Source organism: Solanum lycopersicum, chromosome 2 (genome assembly GCF_036512215.1).
Source record: "Solanum lycopersicum chromosome 2, SLM_r2.1".
Classification (NCBI taxonomy): domain Eukaryota; kingdom Viridiplantae; phylum Streptophyta; class Magnoliopsida; order Solanales; family Solanaceae; genus Solanum; species Solanum lycopersicum.
The window spans coordinates 63096868-63122760 of NC_090801.1; the positions used below are offsets into that span (position 1 = coordinate 63096868).

Genomic DNA, 25893 nt, shown 5'->3' on the forward strand with positions numbered 1-25893 from the left:
AACTGAATTACTAAGAATTAGGAATGAAGAATAATGTTAAGACATTGATATATCCCAACTGTGCTGGATATTTTACAAGCCACATATAGTGAAAACAAAAGGAATTGAAGGCACAGCAACACTACTACTTCAGTGCTACTATTCTGCTGAGTAGATAGCATTATTATTAGTGATTAGTAATGAGAGTGGTTTTGTTGCTGGAATTGCTGTAGAAGGAGTTAAAAGGCCTTGGCAGCGTGGCCTCGCAGGATTTGCTGGTGATAGATAACAGCAGCCAATGCTCCCAGAAAGGGTCCAACCCAGAAGATCCACTGTACAAAAACAGATTAGGAAATGTATATATGAGATTGATTAGCTTTAATTATAAGCCTAGCTAGCTATAGACAGCTTGATGTAGAATTATCGTGCTTACATGGTCATTCCAAGCCGTGGTATCGTTATAAATGACAGCAGCTCCGAAACTCCTAGCAGGATTGATGCCAGTGCCAGTGATGGGAATGGTGGCCAAGTGCACCATAAACACTGAGAATCCAATTGGCAATGGTGCTAGAACCTGTGGGTGCACAAACGATGAACATCTTTTCTTTTACTGGACTTCGTAAGTATCCCCATCCATATCAATCTCTCAACACTCTCTTCCTTTTTTTTCAATTATGTCTTGTTAGTGTTACATCCATAGTTTTCAACAGTTATGAATATTATAGGGGTTGTATGCGTAAATATGTCAATTTTATATCGTGGTGCCCAGGTCAATTTCTGCATTTGGTTCCTTCCATCATATCACTATTAGGTAACTCTACCCGTCAACACTTGGTTTATTTTGTTTCTGTTAGGATTTTAAGCCTTGTTCTCTAAAATTTACACACTTGATATTTTCTTGCTGTGTATAAGACTTAAAACATTTTATAAAAGAATCAAACAAAGTTGGTAAATATATAAAAATAGATTCTAAGTTTGTCCACTTATTTGTCATGGTTTCTATTTTTAAAGTCAAATTATAAGAATTTTGACTAACATTTTAAGATATATTTTTTAATAATATTAATATGCAAAATATATATATAATTTTTGAATATCTAAATTTTTTGTTTAAAATATCAAACTAATGTAATCTAAGTTAAATTTGAAAATTAATCGAATTGACTTTTGAAAAGCGTAACAAAACTAATGTAATTTAAGTTAACTTTGAAAATTAATTGAATTAACTTTCTTTCGAAAAGCATAACAAAACTAATGTAATCTTTAAAAGTTAATCGAATTGACTTTCGAAAAGTGCAACATGACAAATATAAATAAATATATGTTTCTAATTTATACATAGGAATAAATTTTATAAATCAATGTATTTTAATTTAAACTATGGTAACTCTTGTGAAGTTACATATAATTCGAATGACATGTAATATATATAATTAATAGAAGAAATCAAGACTTGGGAAATTTGTAATCCTTGAGTAGTCCCAACTTTTCTACGCATTTGAAAACTTGCAGGGTTAAACATTTTATACCATTGATGTTTCCAAATTCAGTAGTGTATAATTATTTTTGGAAACGAAGTAAAAGTGTGTGATATGAATATGAGTATGGATGAGACTTACTGGGACGTGTGAATCACGTGCTTTCCTTTTGGCGTCGGTGGCGGAAAATACGGTATACATGAGAAGGAAAGTAGCAATAATCTCAGCACCTAATGCTGCGCCCGTTGAGTAGCCAACTGCGACGGTATTAGCACCGCCACCATGCTTCGTATAATCATCCTTCATCACACCTTTCACTAAACCAACGCCGCAAATGGCTCCTAAGCACTGCGCCACCATATACGCCACCGCTCTTAGTAATGACACCTTCCTTGCTAGTAATAACCCAAACGTCACTGCCGGGTTTATATGCCCACCTATATATTATACGTACATTTTTATTCATAAATCGTTGTTTATATTTAAAGTGTTTAAATTCTACGTACCAGAAATCCCAGCAGTGGAATACACGAGAACAAAAATCATGCCACCAAAAGCCCATGCAATACCAACAAGTCCAACGCCATCGCAGGGACCAAGTTGCTTCTTGTGGCCGATAACAGTAGCCACGCTAACGTAGAGGAAAAGAAGCGTCGCGACAAATTCAGCAATCAAGGCTCTGTAAAAAGACCAGTTGTAGAGCTCCGCTGTTTGAAACAGCGGAGCTGAAGGTGGATCAACGTAGTCTTTCACCATATCTTATTATTAGTGTGTTACTACTATGATTGCTGAAGGAGAGTGATGCTACACGTTGGGTATTTATAAAATTAAAAAACAGAGGTTGTGTAATGGTTACAACTTACAAGTTAAAAGGTGTGAATAAATTGATGCAACAAATTTTAAAAAGGAAACAACAACACATGCATATATATATATATAAATATATATTTGGACACTTACGTAAACCTTCCAAAGTTCCAGTCTGACGTTAACTTGTTACCAAAATAATAACTGCATGAACAGTAGTAATATGGTACAATATTATAGAAATTTGATTAGATTTTAAAAAAAATAAAATTACTTTGATATTTTGAAATAAATATGATAGGAAATAACAATAAGACATAATAAGTTTTTGACAAACAAAATAATGACCTACTTGATGAAAATTATAACGAAACAACTCATTTTTACAAAGTAATAAAAAGATAGAGAAAAGTTATGACTTTGTGTCTTAATATTTATTAAAATTAGGACAACAATTTTTGTATACTAAAGATAAAAAAAAATTCTAAAGTAGTGAATAACCATAATGAATAAATATTTTATCTCAACTAAAGATGATTTAAAAATATTAACAAAAGTTGATAACTCAAGCGTATTAGTGGCTTAAAATAAAAATTAAATGGAGCTTTAAATTTAATTGTTAATATTTTTTATATAATTTATTTCTTCTAGTCTTCATCTGATAATATTATTATTCTTATTTTAAATTATTTTTTATTAGATGTAGTACTCCAAATATGTCAAATTTCTTCTAATAATTTCTTAATTTTTTCATGAAATGTTTACTTTTTCTACAAATAACTTATAACCTATCATTATAAAAAATAAGACCCCTTAAATTTGTGAATCTAAGATACATATTTTTTTTTTTATAATATCGAACCACCCTTTTCATTATAGTTTCACATTCGAAAACCATCGATGCATTTAAGAGGTCGTACTGTTAGGTAATAATAGTGCACTAACATCATTATATATATACTTTAATAAATCTATTTTAATACTATTTGAGCTAGTTGATCAACCTATTCTGTACATGGTATGTTTGTCTTTCTTTTCCCTGTGACTACTAGAATTTCTTTAAAAATATACTCCCAAAATATGAGGACTCCTCTTACAGGCCTCCTATATTATGAATTAAAATAGTTGTATACTCCATTGAAATTAAAAGAAGTTAAGGACCCACAGATTCTTTTCCTCAACTCCAAGATTATTCTATTTTGATCACTACACTAAAAAATAAAGTTTTCAAACTGCCATTTATAGGTAATAGCTAATACTGTATCACTTAGCTAGGAGGTCAGGGATACCCGATCAATAATCTCAAAAAAAAATGTATCTTAAATAGTGTATATCATTTTTTAGACATTTTTAGTTATTACAACTTGGACTTTTTTTTGTTGTTGGATTTTTCTTTAGCTTTCAGGAGGTTCCCAAACTTTATAATTTTTAATAATAAATTACTTGATATGTCTATATGTTATTTAGTTTAGAATATTAATGTCTTTACTAGAAATGTTTATAGATTATTTTTCATAATACGCTCATTTATGTTATAGGTTATATATACATTCACATTTTAGGCTATTACAAACGACTTCATTTTTTGTGAATTTAGACAGAATAATAATCAATAATTATTATTTTATATATACTTATCAATAGATCGATGAATCTAAAACATCATACACATATTAACCTTTCTTTTTTCGTACAAATATTATTATATGTCTAAACGAGCGTACTAAAAAAATAATACTAATACTAGTACTTCATTGAAAAAGATATTTGGGGACCCGCTGATTAATTCTTTTCCTCAACCCCAAGATTAATCTATTTTGGTTACCAAATTAAATGGCTTTTCAAGCTGGCATGCCTTATATATACAGCATAATTAGCTACCTACATGTGAAGATAGACATATAAAATTAACTTATGACCCGTTTGGATGGGCTTAATAAAAGCAGCTTTAAAAAAGTACTTTTAAAAGTGCTGAATATTATTTTTAAAATAAGTAGTTATGCGTTTGGATAAAAGTGCTGAAGTTGTTATGTCAAACGTGAAAAGGGATAAATGGAACAAAGAATGTTATATGGGTAATTTGGAGATTGTATAAAAATATTAAGCACAAAAAGATAAAAATATGGTCAACTTAAAACAGCTTATAAGCTAAAAATAAAAAAACACTCCTACCCCAGCTTTTAACTTTTGGCTTAAAATAAGTTTTTTTTAACTTAAAATAAGCTGTTTTGAGTATTGTCAAACAGCTAAATAAATCAAAAACCAGCTTTTAAGTCACTTTGACCAACTTTTAAGCTGAGCCAAACAAGCTGTTAATTGTGTGGCTACCTCTTTTATTTTAATGGGCCTCGAAACTTGTAAAAAAATAATGAGGAATTTAATGAGTAGACAAGCAAAATCTGGAAAAAAATGCCTTGTACACTTTGTGTTCTTATGCTTTTTTCACAAAATTAAAATTACTGCTTAGGCGGCCTTAGAGAATAATATAATCTCAATAATGCAAATTACAAAAGGCTGGTTCTCGTACATACAAAGTAACAAAAACCTTTCCATTGTTATTTTTTTTAATATAAAAGATACCAACTTCCAAAATTATTGAACTCAGATGAATCTATAAAATATCGCTAAGTCCACACTTAAACATAAGCCAAATCAAATAGACACACGAAAAAAAAATTACCATAAATTTATGTTTTCAATACATGACTATGAGCCAGACTTGAAATCAAAATTAACTATTAGGTTGGCACAATTTGAAAATCTTAGAACCCGTTTGGCCCCAAATAAAAGGAAAATGCACAAGTATCCTCTTAATCTATACTTTAAATTTTAAAGACACACTTATGCTATATTAATATTCTATTACCCCTGAACTTATTTTATTAATAATTTTCTATACCTTTTCGACCTACGTGGAAAAGGGGTAGAAAATTATTAATAAAATAAGTTCAAAAGGTAATAAGACTTTAATATAATATAAGTGTGTCTCTCAAATTTCGAACATAGATCAAGGAATGTTTGTGCATTATCCCAAAAACTTAGCTAGTGGTGTTTGACTACATAACTTTGAACAAATATATTTGATTATTTGTCAAGAATTTCAAATAATTTGTTTACTCCTGATATATCTATAAAACAACACGAGTTAAAAGAAAATTTGTAAGGAAGAGATTGTTCTTATAATAATAGAGGGAGACTATATAAAGGAATAATTTGTTACTATCTTCTTGGAAAAGTTCGAATTTTATTTTAAGTGGCAAAATGAGAAAAAAGAACAATTTGTTCTTAATGGGGTTACAATTATATCCGATTTAATAATAAGTTTGAATATTGATTAATGTATTACTCTTGCGTATGCCGTTATTTTGTTATTGTTGATTGCTATTAATTATGTTATGAGATTATTATTTAACGGAGCATATTTCCTATAAAGATAATACAAAATTATGGATATTTTAAATAATTTTTAGAAGATATTGAAATAGTCAAATTTTCTCGGGAAAACTTGGGGCCAAACGTCAGCTTAAATTCATCTTGTAATTAATGTGCAACAATTGGTAATGTCAAAGGGTGTTTGAATTGACTTAAAAGTAGGTTGATTTTTACTTCTGAAAATATTTAGCAAATATAAAAAATAAGTTAAAGTAAATCAAAAATGACTTCAAATAAGATAAAAGTTTGACAAGGTTAAAAATAACTTAAATAAGTCAAAAATCAAAAATATATTTTTCATATTTTTTAGTTTTTTTGATGTAAAAGTCATTTCAATTTTAATCTTTTTTTTTTTTGTACTTAAAAGGAACTTTTTTTTTTTTAAAAAAAAAAAGAAGCTAAAATGAGCTCGTAGTCTTATTTCTGAACCGTCTAGTAAATGGGACTTTGTCATCCGGGTTGCCTCCCTCCTTCACCAAACCCGTTTACAGATTTTGTAAACTTTGCTGTTCTGTCCAAAATTTGCAAATTCTCTTCGAACAAAGGGCCAATCAATGTTGGACCAATTTTGTAAGTCCACCCAATATCCCAAACAAATTGGGCCGCCTTTTGTTAGTTCAAATCAAGGTACATGAAGTTGAGTTATTTATATTATTCTTTTCGTATCAAATCACTTTATATAATATAATTTAATTTTTTAAAATTAAATAGTACATAGCATATGTAAAATTATTGATAGTGCCATTACATAGTCCGGATGAGCTGACTAACCTTTTCTAGTAACTTTGGTTTAGCTAATATGGCTTATGGTAACGAGGAGTCTGTTCTCCCACATCGAACAGATGAAGACAACGTTCCAGGAAGGATACCTATAAAAATCGATAGCAGATTGTGGTGAAAGTTATCTTTGCGCTTGGGGCAATGACGCAGCTAGTGAGGTTCTAACCGAGGCGCGTCTATTGCTGGTTGAAAACTATTTCCAAACCCCCTCATTGGCCTGGGTTTTGCCTTGGCCATTGAGAATTTTTGAAAGGGCTTCCCTTCTGGGTTAAGCCCTCCAATTCTAGTCTAATTTTTTACCTTCTTTCAAAGCCAAGCCAAAAACCACTTTTTTCTTTTACTTTTTGTCAAAATAGTGGAGTTCAATTGACTAAAAATTATCAAGTTTTATCCCTTGGAATCAGGAGTAGGTACAATCCAATGAGTTACTAGCAGAACATGTTTAATACCCAATGGAATTAACACTGATATCTGACATACACAACCACTATTTATTTAGTTCGACATTTCTCATATTGAAATGAGGAGGCATATTGATACATCAAACCAAATTTGTACTTGCCAAAAATGAAGACCACATCTAGTAATACACAAATATGGGAGGACCTTACGTATTTGTGAAACAGAGTCGAATGTAAAGTCTCGTTTATCTGTCGGAGACTCTCATAATCGGGAGACTCCAATATGATGATCAATTGATATTAACCCCTTTGATTCAAGAGGTAGTTGAAGTACAAAAATGTTGGTGTTGGTGTTGTGACTAAAAAAAGCTAGCTTGCCAACTACTTGATTAATCTCTCTATAACAATCTGTTAATAGAGTGGTATTCAATTGAGAATGAATATAAAGTGACTTCATAATGAAAACTGAGATGACAGATATTTATTTTTTGCACTAAGTTAGTGTTGTTGGGGGTGACAATTAGGAGGTGTAGCTGACTGAATTGCAACCCAAGAAGGAAACTAGATTAGATAGGAAAACTCCTATCAGATTCTCTGCTTGACAAAAAAAACACACAGGTGGGGGTCATGAATAGTGATAATAGGCCTACATTAATAAGAGTTGACAGGTACTTCTCTGCATTATCCAGGGTTATTATTACTCCATTTGGCAGTGTAAACGTCCACTCTCAAAAATGGATTCTAATCTTTCTCCACTTGTTTCCTTCTCTCTCACAACCAACACTTTTTTTTAAAAATAATTCTGATAATCATTATTAAAGTTCGATTATATTTGAATTCGTATTGTGTAGGACATCGTTCATAAAAAGTGCTTTCATTAAAAATCTGTATGTCTAGGACTCAAATTGAAACCTTTAATTAAAGATGGAACAGTCTCAACTAACACTTTTAATTTCATGTAATAGTTCTTTTTCGTAAAATATATAACATGACCTAGAAGAAAAAGTAGCTCGTCTAACTTTTTCATCTATGTGGTAGAAGCAGGCTAGCATAGAATTAGAGCGAGGCGATACAATTGGAGTGGTCCTAAGTTTTGATAGTTCTTTTGACTAATTCTTTTTTGGGAAATATATAAGTACTTTCGATTTATGCCCAAATTTATCTTTGTAGATAATTTTCAATGTCTTTCGACCTACATGTCACGTAAGTCAAAAATGAATAAAAGATTATTAATAAAATAAGTTTTAGAGTAATAAGACCTTTAATATAGTATTATTTTTTTGACAATTTGTTAAAACTGTTTGCTTTTTGTTCACTATTGATTATATATTTATGATGTTGAGTTGTTTAATTTAATTGAAAGTACAGTAAAAAAAATTGAAAATCATAGTGAAGTATAACAAACAAACAAAAAAAATAGTGACAAAAAAACACAAAATCACTGAAACAAAAGCACATGGACATCTTTGAATTATGATGATTCCAACTTTAGAAATTCCACAAAATGATAAGTAATTCCTTACCTTTTTATGGTAATAGCATATGAATTCATGTATATTGATGCTACATTTTGTTAAAAAAGGAAACTAATTTGGTATTGAGGAGGCTAAATTTGTCACTAATATTAATTAATTCATGATACAATACTAGACATTCAAATTTGGCATAAATAACTTTATAAAATGTGCAGATATCCCTACTCAAAATAATTAAAGTGTTTATTCATTATCCTTACTTTTTATTTTCATTAATCTTAATGGTTGGACATAATATATTTTTATATTAAAAACCAATATAGCAAAGAGCCATTTTTGGCCTCTTTTACATGTTGTCAAAATGCCAAAACTATCATAAAATATATCTAAAGGATCGTTCAACATCATTTACCATTGGAAATAGTCTTTCTTAAAATATATATCAACCAGATATTGAAAACTTAACTACATTATGAGCTACAAAATGAAATCTTCTATGAAATATATACAAATAAGATATGATCTTTTATATTGAATGATAATTCACCATATAGCTAATTAGGATCCTAGAAGTAGTTTTTTTTTAAAAAATTTTTTTTGTATAAACTAGGTAAGGGACTAGGTAGTTGTCTTGAAATTGGTTGATAAACTAGTTCACTCTTGAAACAAAAGCTCAGTTCATATGTCTTGTTAACCCAAGTTGGTAGGTAACTTTATGAATACATAGTACAAAATCACCGCCAAAGTGTCTATTGTAATTACCACTCCGACATGACAACACAAACAACTTTCTCTTATCAAGATTGCTTCCTACTTAATGTTACTACAACAAAGTAGTACTAATACTTCAACATAAAAAAAGAGTACATTCCCCTCACTATTTTTTTCTTTTTTCAAGAATCCAATTATGTGGTCATCAAGCAGTGATAACAGGGGACTCTCTGCTTCTTCTTCTTCATCTTCATCCTCATCTCATTCACCATTTTCTCCAAGACTCAAAACAATGGAAGAAGTGTGGAAAGATATTAATCTTTCTTCACTTCAAGATCACACTACGAATTACTCTAGAGATCATCATCATCTTCATGATCATAATCATCAAGCTGCTAATTTTGGTGGAATGATTTTACAAGATTTTTTGGCAAGGCCTTTTGCTAATGAATCTTCACCAGCAGCAGCAGCAGCAGCAGCCTCCCCTGTTTCAGCTACAACTATGCTGAATTTGAACTCTGTTCCTGAGCTTCATTTCTTTGATAACCCATTGAGGCAAAACTCAATCTTGCACCAACCAAATGCAAGTGGAAGAAAAAGGGTTGTCCCTGAAACAGAAGACAATTCTACAGGGGATAGAAGAAATCAGAGGATGATCAAGAACAGAGAGTCTGCTGCTAGATCAAGAGCTAGAAAGCAGGTAAGTGACACTCAACTTTGTCTTAATCCTGTCAATTTTGTGCTTATACATCAACTATGTTCCATATTGTTACTCTTTTGCTGCTTCTATTCTTGATTTGAACAATATGCCGAGTTACTCTGTTTGCAGGCTTATATGAACGAGTTGGAATCAGAAGTGGCACATTTAGTTGAAGAAAATGCAAGGCTCAAGAAGCAGCAGCAACAGGTTCTCTTATCTTTCTTTATTTCTGTCACTTTTAAAATTCAGTTTATAAAAAAAATGGATATAACTGATTCATAATAAATTGGTGTTTTCTTAATTTGTACAGTTACGAGTAGATGCAGCTAATCAAGTTCCCAAAAAGAACACTCTTTATCGGACGTCAACTGCTCCATTTTGAGATCTTATTATAATTTGGTTTCCTAGTGCTACATTAGTATTAAGAACAATTTCCCATTTGGCTGTATTTTGTTTGTAATATGCACCAACTGTTGTTTTGATGGTGGCCTTGTGGGGCGATGAATATTCGTATGACAAAATAAGAAGGGAAAAAATAGGTTGTGAATTAAGGAAAGTGTAGGCCATTATTAGTACTCTATCAAATAGAAAGACGGTTTAGTCTTTTTTATGGCAATGAAAACGATCTGCAACTCATATTTCTGTATCTATTCATTTGTTCCGTCCACCCCCTTTCTATCTAAAATTTGGTTGGCGGTGACTAGATACCGTTTAGATTTACTTATTTTAGATAATTTTTAAGCTAAAATAGAGTAGCTTTTCTAGTGTTCTTGTTTGAATAAATACTTGTTTAAAAGTTGAATTAATAAAAATAGTAATCCAAAGCTCTAAGCCAATCCAAATCGGTATTATTTTCTTTTTATAAAAAAAAAATTAATTTGAGTAATTGGTTATCAATTTATAATCTCATAAGTTCAAGTAAAAAATATGTTTAAATTATAAATTAATTTATGTACGGACATAAAAATAAAATAATAAAAATCTGGTGTGCTTAATTCTTGTATGGTTAAAATCTCTACAACTCTAATCAATAATTAAATGATTTGTCATAAATGGTAAATATATAGTAACATAATATGATATCACCTCTTTTTGCAAAATACAATTTTCTAGCAAAGAAGTTATAATTGAACCCTTCGTCAACACACTATTAAAAAAGTGATTTCGTTAAATAGAAAATTTCAAGGTAAAAAAGGTTTTTGTCAAGATGAATGATAATTTAAACCCTGCGTTATGGGAATTAAGAATAATTTGAACAAGTGAATTTTGAAGATTAGATGAATAAGAAAAAAAGTAAAGTGAGTGGTTGGGAGAAGGTGAGGCCTCGTGTAATGTAGTACCGTCTTTTATTGAAATTTGTTAATAGGTTGGGCTGGAATAAGGAGTACGTGTAAGTATAGCATCATACAGTCAAAAAGTTTGGAATCATATGTTATTTGGGGTAGAAATTGCTTCTCTTATTGCCTATCACTTTTATATATATATATATATATATATATATATTTTCTCTTGTGCCATCACTGTCACTAATTTAGCCCAATGTTTTGCTAGGAATATGACTTCTTTCTTCCTCCATATTATTAGTACTTTAGGTTAATAGATGGTGATGCTTGATGCCCTTTTTTGTTGCATTTTGACGTAATACTTTCAACAAAGAATGATGGTCTTTTTGTAAACGTAAAATTGGATTTTTTCTATTTACAATACAATAACAACATATACAGTAAAATCCAGTAAAAAGAGTTTGGAGAAAGTAGATTGTATGCAAATCTCGAAAAAATAGAGAAGTTTTTGCGAAAGGCTCAACTTGAAACAGAGTGACTATAATATTAAGAATAACCTTATTTTTAAATAAATGATTCACGATTGCTTATGGATGAGACAATACAGAAAGAGTGGAGTCATTTTCAAGGGGCATAGAGAAGAGTCATCCTCATCCATGTCTATTGGAACCTTAGCCAATTGTGGTCAACAGATAATAATGTGGGCCAAATGTCTTTTTTTTCACTACATAATTTTGAATGTGAATGTGCTCTCTTGTGTTGCATCAATTATATACGACAACACAAGTTTTGTTTGTAACAATTAAAGTGAAAATGTATAGGTCCAGTCAAGTCAATTGTCTGCTTTTGTAGTACCATGTATAAGTTGGAGATCAATATTGCATTTTAGTGGAATGTAAAGTGGCAAAAAAGTTGAAAGTGTCTATACAGGGAAACTATGTACATTTCAATATATTTCCCCTTTCCTCATCTTGAACCTCTTAGTTCTTTTGTATATATTTATCATATATTATTATAAGTGGGAAGCTCTAAAGTGTAAAGATTACCAATTTACCCCTATACAAAATAAATCATATAGCATCTCAATAATTGTTGATTAGATATTAAACTTTAATTATCTCTAAACTTGCTGAATATAAAAAAAAAAACTGAAAAAATATGAAAAGTCAGTCACATTACATTATTTATCATAGTCAATCATTAACATTATTTTAAGACCTTTCCGAACTAAATCATTGTTTTAAGAAGTCCAAAAAAATTAATTTAGATACATTATCCAATTAAATGTGAAATTTTAAGACATTAAAAAAAATGGAAGATAAAAAGATGTATATCTGTTTTTAAAACCTCTTAATTAGTTTATTAAAACTCTTGTCTCTTCATTTGCCTATATTGAATAAAGATGATTTTTTCAAATTTATAAATACAAATATTGAATAATATGAAACAAGCCTAGGATGAAAGGTTTTTTAGACAATTGATAATCGCAAAATCCATACTTGTATTTGATCTATTCATATTATTTTAATTTTAGATTTCATGATTTATATGTATATCACATCTAATTATATTTATGTTTGTCATATTTTCTTTCTCAGCTTTGGGGGCATCAAGATTACCACATCAATTGTGCATTTGTGATATGAGATTTAAAGTTTCAAAGAGAGTGTAAGTAATTTTATTTTAGTTTCTTCAATATTTTATAGACTTGTTCATTTTTTTAGGTTAGAATATTGATTATTTCAGATTTGCAAATTCTTGATGATTATGAAGTATCTTGGAGTGGTTATGCTATATTAATCTTGATCTTGCTTTGATTTTTGTTAGCTTTACTCAGGTTAAGGATTTCAATTACGGATCTTTCATGCTTCAAGCCAATGACAACTCCTTTAAAGCAAAGTTTTAGGACATATACTTTTATGAACCAATCGCACCAGTAGTTATAGGACTGACAAGGGCTATTGGGCCTAGAACAAGCAATAGGACCAGGTTAATTTGGGATACGGGTCGAGTAGTGGATGTGAGAATGATTCCATCAAAAGGTGCAACGATCACTGATTTAGGGATTATACATATTGAAGAAAATATTTTTCGTCTCCTCTTCTTCTAGAATCTAAAGTTTCTCATCTCCTATTCTTCTTTTCTCTTTAATTATTTGTTATTTCAATATTTCCATTATAATTTGGTAGTTTGATTATTGCAATCAGAATCTTAAGGTTGTAATCGTATTCCACTGTTCTTATCAATATAGTGAGAATTTCGATTTGTTAGATATACAATAGATTTTACATAATTTGAGTTTGAATAAAAATTGTCTCAGCTTCTCCTTATATATTATGATTCAATTTGAGTTTCTTCAATACTATGTGAATTTGTTACAATATAATCTTGTACATTTATGATCTTGAAGTAGGTGTTTATTTTTTACCTTTAGTATCCCCTCCCCTAATAATGTTTTTATATGAAACACAATCAATAAGAGACCCTAATAATGTTTTTATATGAAACACAATCAATAAGAGATTTGCTTCTCTCCTGGACGGATGGCGACTTATGTAGTGGTCGGCCTTCCTACCAGAATGCCTTCTTGGTCGAAGAGCCCCTTTTTTACTAGTAAGGACGCAGGAAGCAAAAAAACGCATAGGTAATGTCAGGTCTAGTGATAGTAAGATATCTAAGTTTTCCCACAAGCCTCTGATGCCTGCATCATCCAAGGGTTCTTTTCTCTTTTCTTCAAGCTTATTTCTTCTATTGGGCTAATTGCGGCCTTGCAACCTAACATCCCTGTTTTCTTCAAATCAAGGACATAATTTGAGATACAAATCTAGAGACAGTTGAACAAAGTCAATATGATTATTATATAGTTTCCTTCATATAATAAAGTTTGATCTATATATAGATTTTTGTATTCATTTCATATTTTGCTAATTGAATTTATATTTTCTTTTTTCAATTTTTGGTGTGTATCTCACTACAAGTTTTAACAATATTTATATGGTTTAAGTTTAAACTAATTGACAGAGATTATATTTAATTACCTATTGAATTATCATTATTAATATTCATAAGTCATAACCTTCATGCTTTTCTATTTGATTTATACTTTTGTTTGACTTGATGGAGAAGGATATTAACTTAACCGGACAGAAAACTGTAGTGGGTTGCAAGTGCAGAAGAAATTTAAATGGGGCGTGCTGATGGCACTATACTGTTATGGAGATAGCTCCCAGTGGCAAACCCACTGCCTCCATTGCCATTCTTATATGGAGTTAACTACCAATTTAGCAGTTTGAGCTGTTTGCATGTTATAACCACCTAATTTAAATAGGTGTAAACTGTAAAGGTTTCAATAAAATGATGTGCCCTTTTGGTTCTGAGAAAAGACATATATTGGCTAATCTTGGAACAAATTAAGTGGACTGTATCAGCACCTTTTGTCAAACTGCATTATTTATTTCTTTTGTCGTCTTTCTTCCCTTTTTCTTATTTGAACATTTTCTCATCATACCTTTCTCTAAAATGCTTATCCGAACCTTTTTAAAGACTCAACTTAAGCTTATCATACATAATTGGGTTTCCTCTTCTTCGTGTTCTATTGATTAGAAGCATCCAGCAATGCCTCGCCAGTTTAGAATTCGAACAAAAAATGGCCATAGTTACTCAATTCACTGTGAACTTTATAAACATAACTTATTCTTGGTACATTATCAGGCTGCAGCAACTGCCGCTGCTATGGCAAAGAAGTATGGAGCTGATATAACAGTTGTTGGTATGTCACCGATGTTGTGTACTATCGGTTCTTTCAAAAGCTAAACTACAGAGTTGACTTTCTTGGTACAGAAACTTTTAGTGGTAGATTTCAAGGAATCTATGTTTTTCTGATCTTTGCAGTTATTGATGAAAAGGGGAAAGAAGCATACCCAGAGCACGAGACACAACTAGCAAGCATCCGATGGCATTTAGCTGAAGGTGTATTTACTGTTTTTCCCTGCATTTAATAAGTATGAATCAGTTGATGGATTGTGATTTGCAACCTGGATGGGTGCACTAGACTTGCAAAACAACTGGCTTTTTGCATGCAAGACTTTTTGAATTTTGATTGGATAATAGAGAATGTGACAAAAACTCGGTAAATTATGTATTGATTTTGTATTCTTTTTCCATATATTTATTGTTATGATTAAAGTCTTAAAGAACAATGTGTATGCTGATTTTTTCTTTCATATTTAGTTTTTTTATGTTTACTCTCTATTAGTCTTATTTAATTTAGTTTTTTACAAAAAAAAATATTGTCATAATATTTATTTGAGATTGTTACATTTTAGTACTCATTACACACATATTTTCGTCAAATCTAACCAATTTATAAAATATTACATGAAACACACGTGCTTCGCACGTGTCCATAAACTAGTAAATAAAAATAAACAAACTATACATAAAGTGGCAAATTATTCCTTCAAAAATGTCTGCTTTTTGTTTGATTCAAGAGGATTAGATTTTAAGTGTTATATAAATAAAAATAAACAAACTATGCATAAAGTAGCAAATTATTTCTTCAAAAAAGTCTGCTTTTTGTTTGATTCAAGAGGATTAGATTTTAAGTGTTAAAGATCGAAAATAATCAAATATCGTCATGCAAAAGTTATAAGCAAACATCTAAAAATCATGAGTAAAAAGACAACCTAGAAATATATAAAAGATACAATTAATGTGATTCGATCAACTTACAAACATGCACATAAGAGATGAGTAATATAAATACTAGAGCACAAAATATAGAGAGAAATAATCTCATCCAATTTACTAAGAACATATAGTTGTTAACATATATATTACTTGTGTCTCACAAATCCTCTCTTTAAACAAACCAAGTTAGAAGGAACGAATTTCTATTTATAAAGTCCTAAATTTTTTACTATAAGAATAGGACTATCCAAATATAGAGATTTTCAAAAACCTATTCATAGTAACAAACTCAGAACAAATATCCAACATTAATCGTAATCAAGTTCACATATAGATTCGAATTCAATTATTTTGACGTACAAATCAAAATCAGAACTCAAATTGATTGGTGTATGGTTCGTTACAACTCAATACTTCGTAACAGTATATATTAGTTTAACTAAATATCTCCAATACATACCAACATCAATTTTCGTTATCGTCCAGCGGTTAGGATATCTGGCTTTCACCCAGGAGACCCGGGTTCGATTCCCGGTAACGGAACTTTTTTTTTTCCATATCGCTCCCGCTATTCTATATTTTTCTAACGGAAAAGGGCCTAAAATACCCTCAAAGTATTGAAAATGGTACAAAATTATACTTCATCCACCTATAGGCTCCAAAATGCCCTTCTCACCCACCTATTGGGTCCAAAATACCCTTGTCATTCACCTTTTGGATCAAAATTGACCACTTATTTAACGGTTTTATATTTAAACTATTTGAATATTTTTTAAAATAAGTGGCGCTCAAATATTTGATATAATTTAACTTATTAGTGTAATTTATAAATCAATCCACTACCCACCCATTATTAAATCCCTCTAAATTAATGAACCCATCATATTATTAATGCAAGCTACTTCAAATTGAGTGTTTTTTAAAAAATATAGAAGTAAATTATCATACATTCAAGTGGCTACATAAAAATCACCGATAAACTTAAAAGTCTGACTATGTTTATCTTAATTATTTTTACGTCTTAATTATGTGATGTTACTTCATAGGTAACTTTTTTTCAAAATAATATATTAAAGGTTTTAAAATAAATCATAAATATTTATAAAATTATATTTAAAAAAAGTGCATGAATTAATTCGGGATGTATTACTTCTTTACCTTTGATCATAAATTTCTTAATCAATTTTGAAAGAAAGTGTCCTCCTAAATAAGCGGCTCAACCTAAATTTAATTGGGGTTTCGATTCGGACACGAATAATTTTGAATGTCATTTTCAGTAATCTATAATTTCATCGTGTTTTAGTAGTGTTTATGACAATTTTGATATTATGATTGAATTATTAATTGAGTGAGGTTTAGTTAGTAATGAGTGGGTAGTGGATTGGTTTATAAATTAAATTTATAATTAATATTTGAACGCCAAGTATTTAAAAAATATTTAAAGAGTTTAATTTTAAAACAATTAAAAATGGCCAATTTTGAACATAAAGGTGGATGACAATGGTATTTTGGAGCCAATAGGTGGATGAAAAAGGCATTTTGGAGTCAATAGGTGGATAAATGGTAATTTTATACCATTTTCAATACTTTAAAGGTATTTTAGATCCTTATCCGTTTTTCTAATTAATTGAGAGTATAATAAGTACGATAATTCAAAGTATCAAAAGGTGTAGAACGAAATTAGAAATGAATGCAGCCCAAACATATTGAAGACTAGAGAAAGCATTTGCGACTTCTCATTTTTCATGATTTCGAAATCAATGCACCCTAACTAAACATATTGAAAACTAGAGAAAGCATTTGTGACTTCTCATTTTTCATGATTTCAGTGTTTCGGTATCAAATATTGTGTCATATAGCGAGTGACTAGGCAATGTTTTGCACTGCACATTATCAGCATGTTGATCAGAAACCAGCAACATGAAAAGATGAAAACCATATAACCATCTCCTCTGTTAAATCCTCTGTAATTAGACACAACTTGTTTCCATCTTCCATCGAAAACCTACAAACAGGACACGTTCTCCGTGCACCATTTAACCACCTATCGACACATTCGCGATGAAATTCATGCAAACAAGGCAACACTCTACTATCATCTCCATCCTTCAATCTTGATAAGCACACACAACAGTATTTTTCACCAGCCTCTTCATGATGAACTCTTGATTTTTTGTTCTGATTATTGTTATTGGCTTGAATCACTTTTAACATGAACACATCCTTGAAAGTACAAATTGAGATGAGCAATTTCTTCAAAGCCATTTTGAGTTTAGAAAAAGAGTGATGAAACATTTTAATGTGGGATTTGATTTTATTATAGGAGAAAGGTCAAGGAAATAGTGGTTGTTATGTTAATTTGCGTGGGTTGGAAGGGTGGTTACATTATTTTTTATTTTTTGTTTTCAACAAAGGAGTAGCACCAACAAAGAGTGCAACTTCTAACCATTATTTTATGACATGCAACTGTTGGGTTCGAACTTATAAAAACTTAATTATATAAGTCATGTGTATCATATAAATGTATTTTTATTTTTTTTTGAGTTCCTAAAATTGTCTATGTTACTAACAAATTATGAATTGATAATGTTGATTGAACTGTCACACTTGTATTCATATTTTTAGACATGCGAAAAGTCTTTCCGCACTACTATATGGATTATTTTTTTCAGTCGAAGTCTTTTATACATATTTCTCACCAAACCTTTGTAGCAGTTAATTAGAAGCATTAAAATTTTCGGTTGCTTGAAAACGACATCATCACTGTTTCACCCTTTCTCTTCTTTATATCCCGTTTTGAAATTCATTAATTTAAATTCAAGCTATTTTACTTTATTGACAATATGATTTTGTAGTAAGGGGACGGTCAATATTTGCTCCTGTACTGTAGTATTTGAAATTGCTCGAATTTGCATTCTGCTTTAACTTTTGTTCTATACTTCTTTTCATATATTTATCTGTAGAAAATTGTTTCATGTTAATGAGCTAAAAAGTGGATATCCATAAGTTAATCCATTCAACTCTTACTAAGATTTGAATTCAAATTTATTTTCTTATAATTTATTTGAGTATCTAATAGAACTTTTTCCCAGAAAATATATCAAATAAAAAAAATTTCTTTAAAATTACGTAGTAGACTGAAATGAGCCCAGTTATCAAAATTCAAATTACAATTGGAATTCGAATTTTATTCCTTGATTATGGCTTTATGTTAAATGGCTTCACTCAACAACAGAAAAATGGGGTGTTTTTTCTTCTTATTTTGGGGCCGTGGGGTGGGAGTGCGGTGTGTGTGTGATAAAATCTTCACATTAACAAAGATTGGAACTGCAACAACCTAGTAGTTGTTATCTTTTATTTTCACAAAAAATACGTCATGATATTCATCCATAGTTACACCATAATATTCCTGCATGTACACCACATAGAACAGATTCTTACATCACATACATGTATAGTCACCAGTAACCATGTAAACGAATGAACAACTCTGGGTCAATTATACACACCGAACCTGCGCATCAAAGAATAACATTATTGCATACAAGATTTAAACACACAAAGGAACTCACTTATCAAGTAACAATAGCGACAAACAGTACCTCCATATAGTGCTTTCTGATATTTTGTGCTAAAAAAGCCAGGTTTAGCTTCCTAGGATTCCATGAATTGAGTGGTTGGAGGGCTTATTTTCGTCTTCTCTATACCTGCATCATTGATGGGTGAATCACTATATTAAAAATGAACTTAATACAATCACAAGGAAGTCAGACTAGGAATCCACATCTGCTAAAAGCCAAGTTAAGAAATTACTATGCAATTCCCAGCCAAATCTTGTTAACACAAAAAAAAGTATCATAAACATGTGAAATAGGGAGTGGAATTTTCCTGTGAAGCATATACCATGTGTCCCACGTATCTTGACTTCGCGCAATTCTTGGACAAGAGCACAGCAACAGCACATCAAATGAGAAAGAAAATCATCAACACAACCTCCCTGAAAAAGAAAAGAAAAGAAAAAGAAAACCACCAGTGCACATGAGTTGACACAGCATGTATGATCAGGTACTTATTTTTTAAAAAACTTTTTCTCCTTACCTTGATGTTTAGCTTTTTCCGAAGCTTCTTTCTGATGCAACATGTGTAACAACAGCAGGACAGTATCAAGGAATAAGCCATTAATTCATTACAAGCATCCGCTGAAGCTGCATCTCACACATTCAAAAGTGTTTTTTTGGTTAGCTTCAATGTATAAAAAGGAATAAACTGAAAAAACCAAGCAGAACTACAGCAGTTGATACAAAAGCCAAGGAAACAGCTCTTGAATTTTCAATTAAAGAAGATTGCTATAATATATCTGATTATGCCCCACAGAATTTGAATTATAACGCTGAAAATTCAATTTAAAGTTCAACATTTTATGGTGATTCAACTTAAAAGACATAATGATGGCCGTGTAGTTCTTTTTCTTGCATAATCAATGTAATGCTAGTTGAAAAAGAGCTTTTGACCAACTTTTGATGGGTCCAGTGACTTTTTAAATTGAACTTAAATGAACCAGTTCATATAGTTCCTAAAGTTGAAATAGTTGACAAGGCTGCTATACATAGTTCTGATAAATTAACAATGATCAGAAAGTCAACCAAGGAAACATAAAGTTGATATATCTGACTGTACAGTAGAGTGTAATGCTAAGATTTAACCGCAAACTTCTAGACAAAGAAACCCAACAAAAATGACAAGAGTTATTAATTGAACAAGTTCCATCATTGATTAACAAAGAGAAAGAAGATTAATAATTACAAAAAGGATGGCTCAGTTTTCACCCCAAGTTACTCACAACTAGAGCAATAATAAACAAAAAAATTTCAAATGGAATATAAAGCCACTTACATATATGCCTGTCCGCAGCAACACTGGCAATTCTAGAAAATGTACCACAAGGAAAGAAAAGGGTTTTAATACCTGCATAGTAAATCCGGCATTAACTAGGATTATCTTGATATTGCACCTAATATGATGATATCGGCCCAAAATGATGATGTTAGTTATCAAACCCTTTCAAGCATCCAAACATTGTACTTTAGCATAATGGCAATTAAACATCACAAGATACATGGTATGGAGAATATAGAACATTATTCTGGAACATACATAAGAGAGGTTCTGAACAGCAGCCCAGCAGATCTGAATGCCACTCTTCATATTGATGTGAACCCTTTGAGGAAAGCAGGTCATGTCTTGATGTAACTGATGAAGTGTTTCTGTAAATATTTTTAAGCATTTAAAAGAATCTGTTGAAAATAGGCTATGGACCCTAGCCTCACACTTAATTTAAGAGATACTACAGCTTCCAACAGAAAATTACAGTTAAGCTACTATACTTAAGCAACTTACCTTGAAGTTGTCTGTTTCTCATCACTTTTAGCATAATCGTCATAATATACCTTCTCAGTATCAACATTCGAGTAACTCTGATCCAACTTTTTGAGAGGTTTGGCAGGTGAACTCTTCAATGATAGAGAGTTATTGGCAACTACTTCTGTGACATCCAGAAGATGCTGAATGAATTCACACTGACCTACATCTAAATTAGCTTGCGAGCGCTGTAGTTCTAGTTGGAGTTTCTCATTTTCTTTTTGAATTGCCTCATTGATAGGCACTCTTGGGTAAGAACAGGAAAGATTCTTCGTTAATATTATTGTATCATCTTTAGAAGGCTCTGGTTTCATAATCACTTCTTGCACCTTCATGTCTTCAACCTCCAGTGTGTATTCACGCTGGTCCATTTCAATATATTCCAACCTTTCCTGTCAACATATGGAAAGCAAGATCTGTCAACTTGGAAGATAATAGGTTATTGTGAACACCAAATGTATGCATGTAAAAACACTTTCCAATTGTGAGTAACTGCAGTCAAAAAAAGCTTAAACATGCTAGAGTTGGCATTAGAAGAATAAGAATATTAGGTAAAGTAACAGGTTGTTCTTATTGTGACAGATGGACTGTCTTATTACCAGTGCAATTTTCTCTAACTTAAACATGATAAGAAGCTTTCACTTTAAGAGGAAAAAGATTCTACCTAGATGATTGAAATATTTAAACAACACAGCTGCCCCTTCTTCATTGTAATAGACTCAAAATAGACAAGGTTTTAGGATGTTGCCAAGTTATTAATGAAGCAAGCGTAAACCTTGGATACGAGGGTTCAGATCCTGTCGAAGACAAAAAAACTCTAGGTGATTGCTTGCCAACAGCCTAATCCTAGGTGAGAAGAGTAGCCAGATAGAAGTGCGCGCTGGTGGGAGGTAGCATGTACCTAATTCAAGCTAGTCTAGACACCACCATTATAAAAATAAAATAAGATAGACTCATAGTAGCTTCACTTTCCAGAAGTGCATGGGCCTTCTCTCATCTATATTCTGACAAAAGATAACTTGTCCATATAGAGAATTACGAAACAGCCAGCTTTCCATAGTAATGAAAAGAGCTAATGGCTGTTAAAAGAATGCCTTCAACTATGCTCATTATTTGTTGTGCATTTGAGAAAAAGTGGAGATAAGAGAATCAAAGTTATAGTGCAGGGAGAGAGAAACATAAATGTCTTGGAGCCATTGATGGATGATTAGTTAATCCAACAAGTATTGGAGACAAATCAGTTTTTGAGGCAATGATCCCACACGCATACACACATTGAACCGCTCATGAGTTCTGAGGTGCTGCAGTTTGACACGGATTGTCCAAGCCTGAGTCTACTCATCTCATTAACCACTAACCACCAATGTGAGACTTTTGACATCAAATACCATGTAAAATTAGGTCTTGGGCCTAACTCACACTCCAAAAGCTAGCTCAAATGAAGGAGGATAATCCAAACCTAACCTTATAAGGAGTCCACCCATATCATTAACCACCAATGTGGGACTTTTGACACTCTTTAACATGACCCACCTGATAATCTTGTGGAAAATGAACTACTCATCAAATAGCTCTATTTTGCAGGAAGCAAAATGTATTAGAAAACTGTACAGAATATAGTTGTCTCATAGTTGTTTCCTCAATTGTCTTTACACCATCCTAAAATCTCAAACACGTGACATACCTGATAAGTTTAGTAAAATGGACTATTTATCATATATAGATCTCTAATTTGCTCAAACCAAATATTTGTATTAGAAGCTATTGTATATTAGTTGATCCCACTTTGTGGTTTCCCCTTGACAGCTATAAAGAATAAACTATGGGATTTAGTGCCACTATTGTTGGTTTATTGTTATTTGTTCCCTGATACAAACATATTCATGTTATGATGGCTTTGGCGAAGCAAAGAAACGGGGATCAAATGCCAAATCTGTCTCTATTTTTCCTCAGTACCATAAAAGAAATGTTGAATAGCAATTAACCAATCAAGTACTCTCTGATGATATAAAATGGGTGAAAGGTTTGCAGGATTAAAATCTCATATCATAGCTCATAACAAAGGTATCAAACAGACATCCAGTACGGCTACTTAACCAAGATTTGCAGTTATCAAACTCGGAATATATCCTTAGTTCCTTACCATGTCATTAGTGAAAATGAGAAAGAACAAAGATAGATCTTTAGATGAAAGAGCAATGAAACAAACCGATAATGAACACATATAAAGCTGAAGGGAAAACACTATGGACAAAAAGAGCAAAGTCTCCATACCCTGACTCGAGCATTATCAACCAGAGTGATAAGAGGAATAATCTTCAAGTATTGGTCAATCTCGTTCTGAGCCCTACGAAACTGGTATACAATGTTCCACCCCATAGCCAACAGATAAAGGTAGCTCCTGTCCTGACAGCTGTTGACCAATAAATAAGACCTCCTCAATGCATCTTCAAGATGTTCCAATGGCTCTCGGGTTTCCGGATACCTCTTAAGTTCAGTAATCTTGAGCTGCTCCAATAAATTTCCAATTAGCTTGAGATGCTGTGCAAACTGCCTGCAATTCTTCTTGTGCATCCGAGCTGTAGCAGCAGCTTTCACAATCATCCCAATTAGCCTCACCGCATCGATTCCAGTAAGCTGTGCAATATTTGCAATATCCCCAAAATGGTCCAATGACGCCATAAGTAAATCCTAGATTATTCACACGAAACTCTCTCTAAATTTCAATTCAATAACAAGCACAGATCAGCAGGAGGGCCAGTATAAAAACAGCAACTCGCTCTAAACTTTTAACAAAAAAATCAAGCTGTCTCCACCAGCTCTTTTAATCAAGCAAGTTGAATTCATTAGGTAAAACTCGGAGAAAACAACATTGCCGACTCAATATAGACTTCTATAGAACTTCCATAATGCATCATTCATCAGATTCAAGTTCCAGTCAATGTCGCAGACATGCAGTACCATCAAAATACACTCAAAAGCATCATATGTAACCAGAATGCACCCCAAAGAATTGCTTCCAACAGATCCCGTTGAAATAGAAGTGCAGCTATCGGTATTTCAGCTGCGGAGGAATCCCAAAAGAATGAGTCAACTACATATCAGAAATAGTCTATGATTCTATTTACCTATTCGCTTTTTCTTCACGAAAAAAAAAAAAGTTACTAATAAAATGGAAAGGAATTGACACATTTTCAATAGTACTCCATCAAAATTGCAACAAACATTACCTGAATTAACGGTGACGCCGTTAACCTCACTGTACTCCACCGCAATCCCGCAGTCCTTTCAGCATTCCTTTCAAGCTAAGCTAAACCTATGACAGAATTCAATTCACCATTTACACAACAACAAAAAAAAATTGAAGAAATAAAAAACTGCACATATCTCTATGCATATATTCACACGAAACACTCGATTTATGCGAATGTACAAGTTTTTCTACTGAAATCACTTAAAATCCAGTTTTTTGGGTAACGACACAGACTAGTACTAATAAAATTGTTAATGCAATTTCCTACGAACTGAAAATCGAGAGGAAATGGACATAGTTTTCTGTGATTTACAGTCATAAGTTTGCGAGAAGAAGCTTCAGTTTTGGACAATTTTTAGTTCCCAAAAACTGTTTTCTCCGTGAACCAGAGAAGAGAGAGATAAAGACGACTCACGTTTCTCTTCGGTGTCTGTTGTCTGGGAGCTCCGTTATCTACACTGTTTACAAAGTGAGATAATGGATACTTGGGGGACTTTTATTTGGCCGAGAGTGCATACATTCACTATGTTGTTGCGTTTAATTGACTGAAACACCCTCAATATTTTTTAGTTTTTCGTATCTACCACTACCTTCACGGGTTTTGCGATTTTGTTTTTGTTTTTTTTGTCAAACCGATTTGACATTTTATTTACTGAAAAAATAACATTATACTTTTTGGTCACAGTTCATCTTTTGACTAATCTTCTTTTTTTCTTTTTCAGACACAAACGGTGAAACTCACATGATACGCTCATACGGTTCTTTATTAAAAAATTTCTTTTAAAAAAATAAAATAAGATATAAAATTGAATTTCTTTAGGGACTAAATTCTAAGAATTTTTTACAACGAAACCACAAATATTTATGCTGGATGTAATATGATTTTGTTTTTCTTTCTAAGGTCCGAGTAATACTATGATTTAGCAACTAGATAGAGTGTAAAAGTACTTAAACGAGAAAAAGAAATTATACCTTTTTGTACGTAATAATTAAGAAATTATTAATAGATTTATTAATTTTTTATTTTTATCATCACATAATAATTGATCATTTACATTTTTGTAATCATTTAAAATTTATTAAATATAAATTTATAAAATGATTTGGATTATATTGAATTCATAAATATATTAATCCAAATAAATATTGTGGATTGATATAATTGAATTAAATATTTAAGTCCAATAAATATGGATTTAATTAAAGTCTAAATTAATTGATTTGGGCTACATTGGATGAACCCAATTTGTTAAACCCAATCTCATCTCATTTCTAGAGCCCATCTTGGCGCCACGTGTGCAGATGATGTGGCATGCCAAGTCAAATAAGAAAACCAATAGAATCATGACATGTGTCAAAGATGATAAGCCCGCTCCATAAAGCCCAAATGTCATGTCACTTCAATCTGATTGGCTGAAAGGAATCCTATTCCAATTGCAACTCCTCTATTCTAAAACTATAAATGGAGTCCTCATAATTCAGAAAAA

At 31.5% G+C, this 25893-nt stretch overlaps 3 protein-coding genes, 1 long non-coding RNA gene and 2 other non-coding genes across 7 annotated transcripts; 4 read left to right on the plus strand and 2 right to left on the minus strand.

Annotated features, from left to right (window-relative positions):
* Positions 1-24: 24 nt before the first annotated feature.
* Positions 25-2323, minus strand: LOC101266894 (aquaporin PIP2-5). The gene is given in 5 exon segments (XM_069293838.1): positions 25-223; positions 225-311; positions 413-553; positions 1599-1894; positions 1964-2323. Coding segments are annotated over 5 exon segments (831 nt in total). The 5' UTR covers positions 2214-2323; the 3' UTR covers positions 25-166.
* A 4276-nt stretch (positions 2324-6599) lies between these two features.
* Positions 6600-6751, plus strand: LOC112941006 (U4 spliceosomal RNA). The gene has a single exon (XR_003245834.1). It is a non-coding gene; the product is annotated as a U4 spliceosomal RNA (small nuclear RNA).
* Positions 6752-9259: 2508 nt separating this feature from the next.
* Positions 9260-10190, plus strand: SPGB (self-pruning G-box protein). Its single transcript, NM_001247416.1, has 3 exons — positions 9260-9763; positions 9893-9970; positions 10074-10190. Exons 1-3 carry the CDS (start codon positions 9260-9262, stop codon positions 10143-10145), a joined length of 654 nt encoding a protein of 217 aa, NP_001234345.1. The 3' UTR covers positions 10146-10190.
* Positions 10191-14617: 4427 nt separating this feature from the next.
* On the plus strand, positions 14618-15245 carry LOC138341846 (uncharacterized). The gene is made up of 2 exons (XR_011214810.1): positions 14618-14815; positions 14938-15245. It is a non-coding gene; the product is annotated as an uncharacterized lncRNA (long non-coding RNA).
* Positions 15246-16206: 961 nt separating this feature from the next.
* TRNAE-UUC (transfer RNA glutamic acid (anticodon UUC)) lies at positions 16207-16278 on the plus strand. Its single transcript has one exon. It is a non-coding gene; the product is annotated as a tRNA-Glu (tRNA).
* Positions 16279-19056: 2778 nt separating this feature from the next.
* On the minus strand, positions 19057-24984 carry LOC101266587 (protein MID1-COMPLEMENTING ACTIVITY 1). Of its 2 annotated transcripts, none has more exons than XM_004232464.5 (10): positions 24822-24984; positions 24384-24469; positions 23428-24217; positions 21133-21545; positions 20890-20999; positions 20629-20700; positions 19834-19940; positions 19639-19732; positions 19338-19442; positions 19057-19249 (listed from the first exon to the last, which is right to left on the minus strand). In XM_004232464.5, exons 3-9 carry the CDS (start codon positions 23833-23835, stop codon positions 19390-19392), a joined length of 1257 nt encoding a protein of 418 aa, XP_004232512.1. In that variant the 5' UTR covers positions 23836-24217; positions 24384-24469; positions 24822-24984; the 3' UTR covers positions 19057-19249; positions 19338-19389. The 2 variants fall into 2 exon arrangements, with proteins under 2 accessions (XP_004232512.1, XP_010316435.1); XM_010318133.3 differs by having other exon boundaries at positions 24720-24831.
* Positions 24985-25893: the final 909 nt, after the last annotated feature.

Bases quoted from the DNA above. Each gene is read 5' to 3' on its own strand.
- SPGB (NM_001247416.1), top strand. From the start codon at position 9,260: ATGTGGTCATCAAGCAGTGATAACAGGGGACTCTCTGCTTCTTCTTCT. The intron at 9,764-9,892 runs GTAAGTGACACT...CTCTGTTTGCAG, and splicing joins GATCAAGAGCTAGAAAGCAG to GCTTATATGAACGAGTTGGA. The intron at 9,971-10,073 runs GTTCTCTTATCT...TAATTTGTACAG, and splicing joins TCAAGAAGCAGCAGCAACAG to TTACGAGTAGATGCAGCTAA.
- LOC101266587 (XM_004232464.5), bottom strand. From the start codon at position 23,835: ATGGCGTCATTGGACCATTTTGGGGATATTGCAAATATTGCACAGCTT. The intron at 20,701-20,889 runs GTATGTTCCAGA...TTTACTATGCAG, and splicing joins CTGTTCAGAACCTCTCTTAT to GTATTAAAACCCTTTTCTTT. The intron at 19,733-19,833 runs GTAAGGAGAAAA...TTTCTTTTTCAG, and splicing joins GGAAAAAGCTAAACATCAAG to GGAGGTTGTGTTGATGATTT.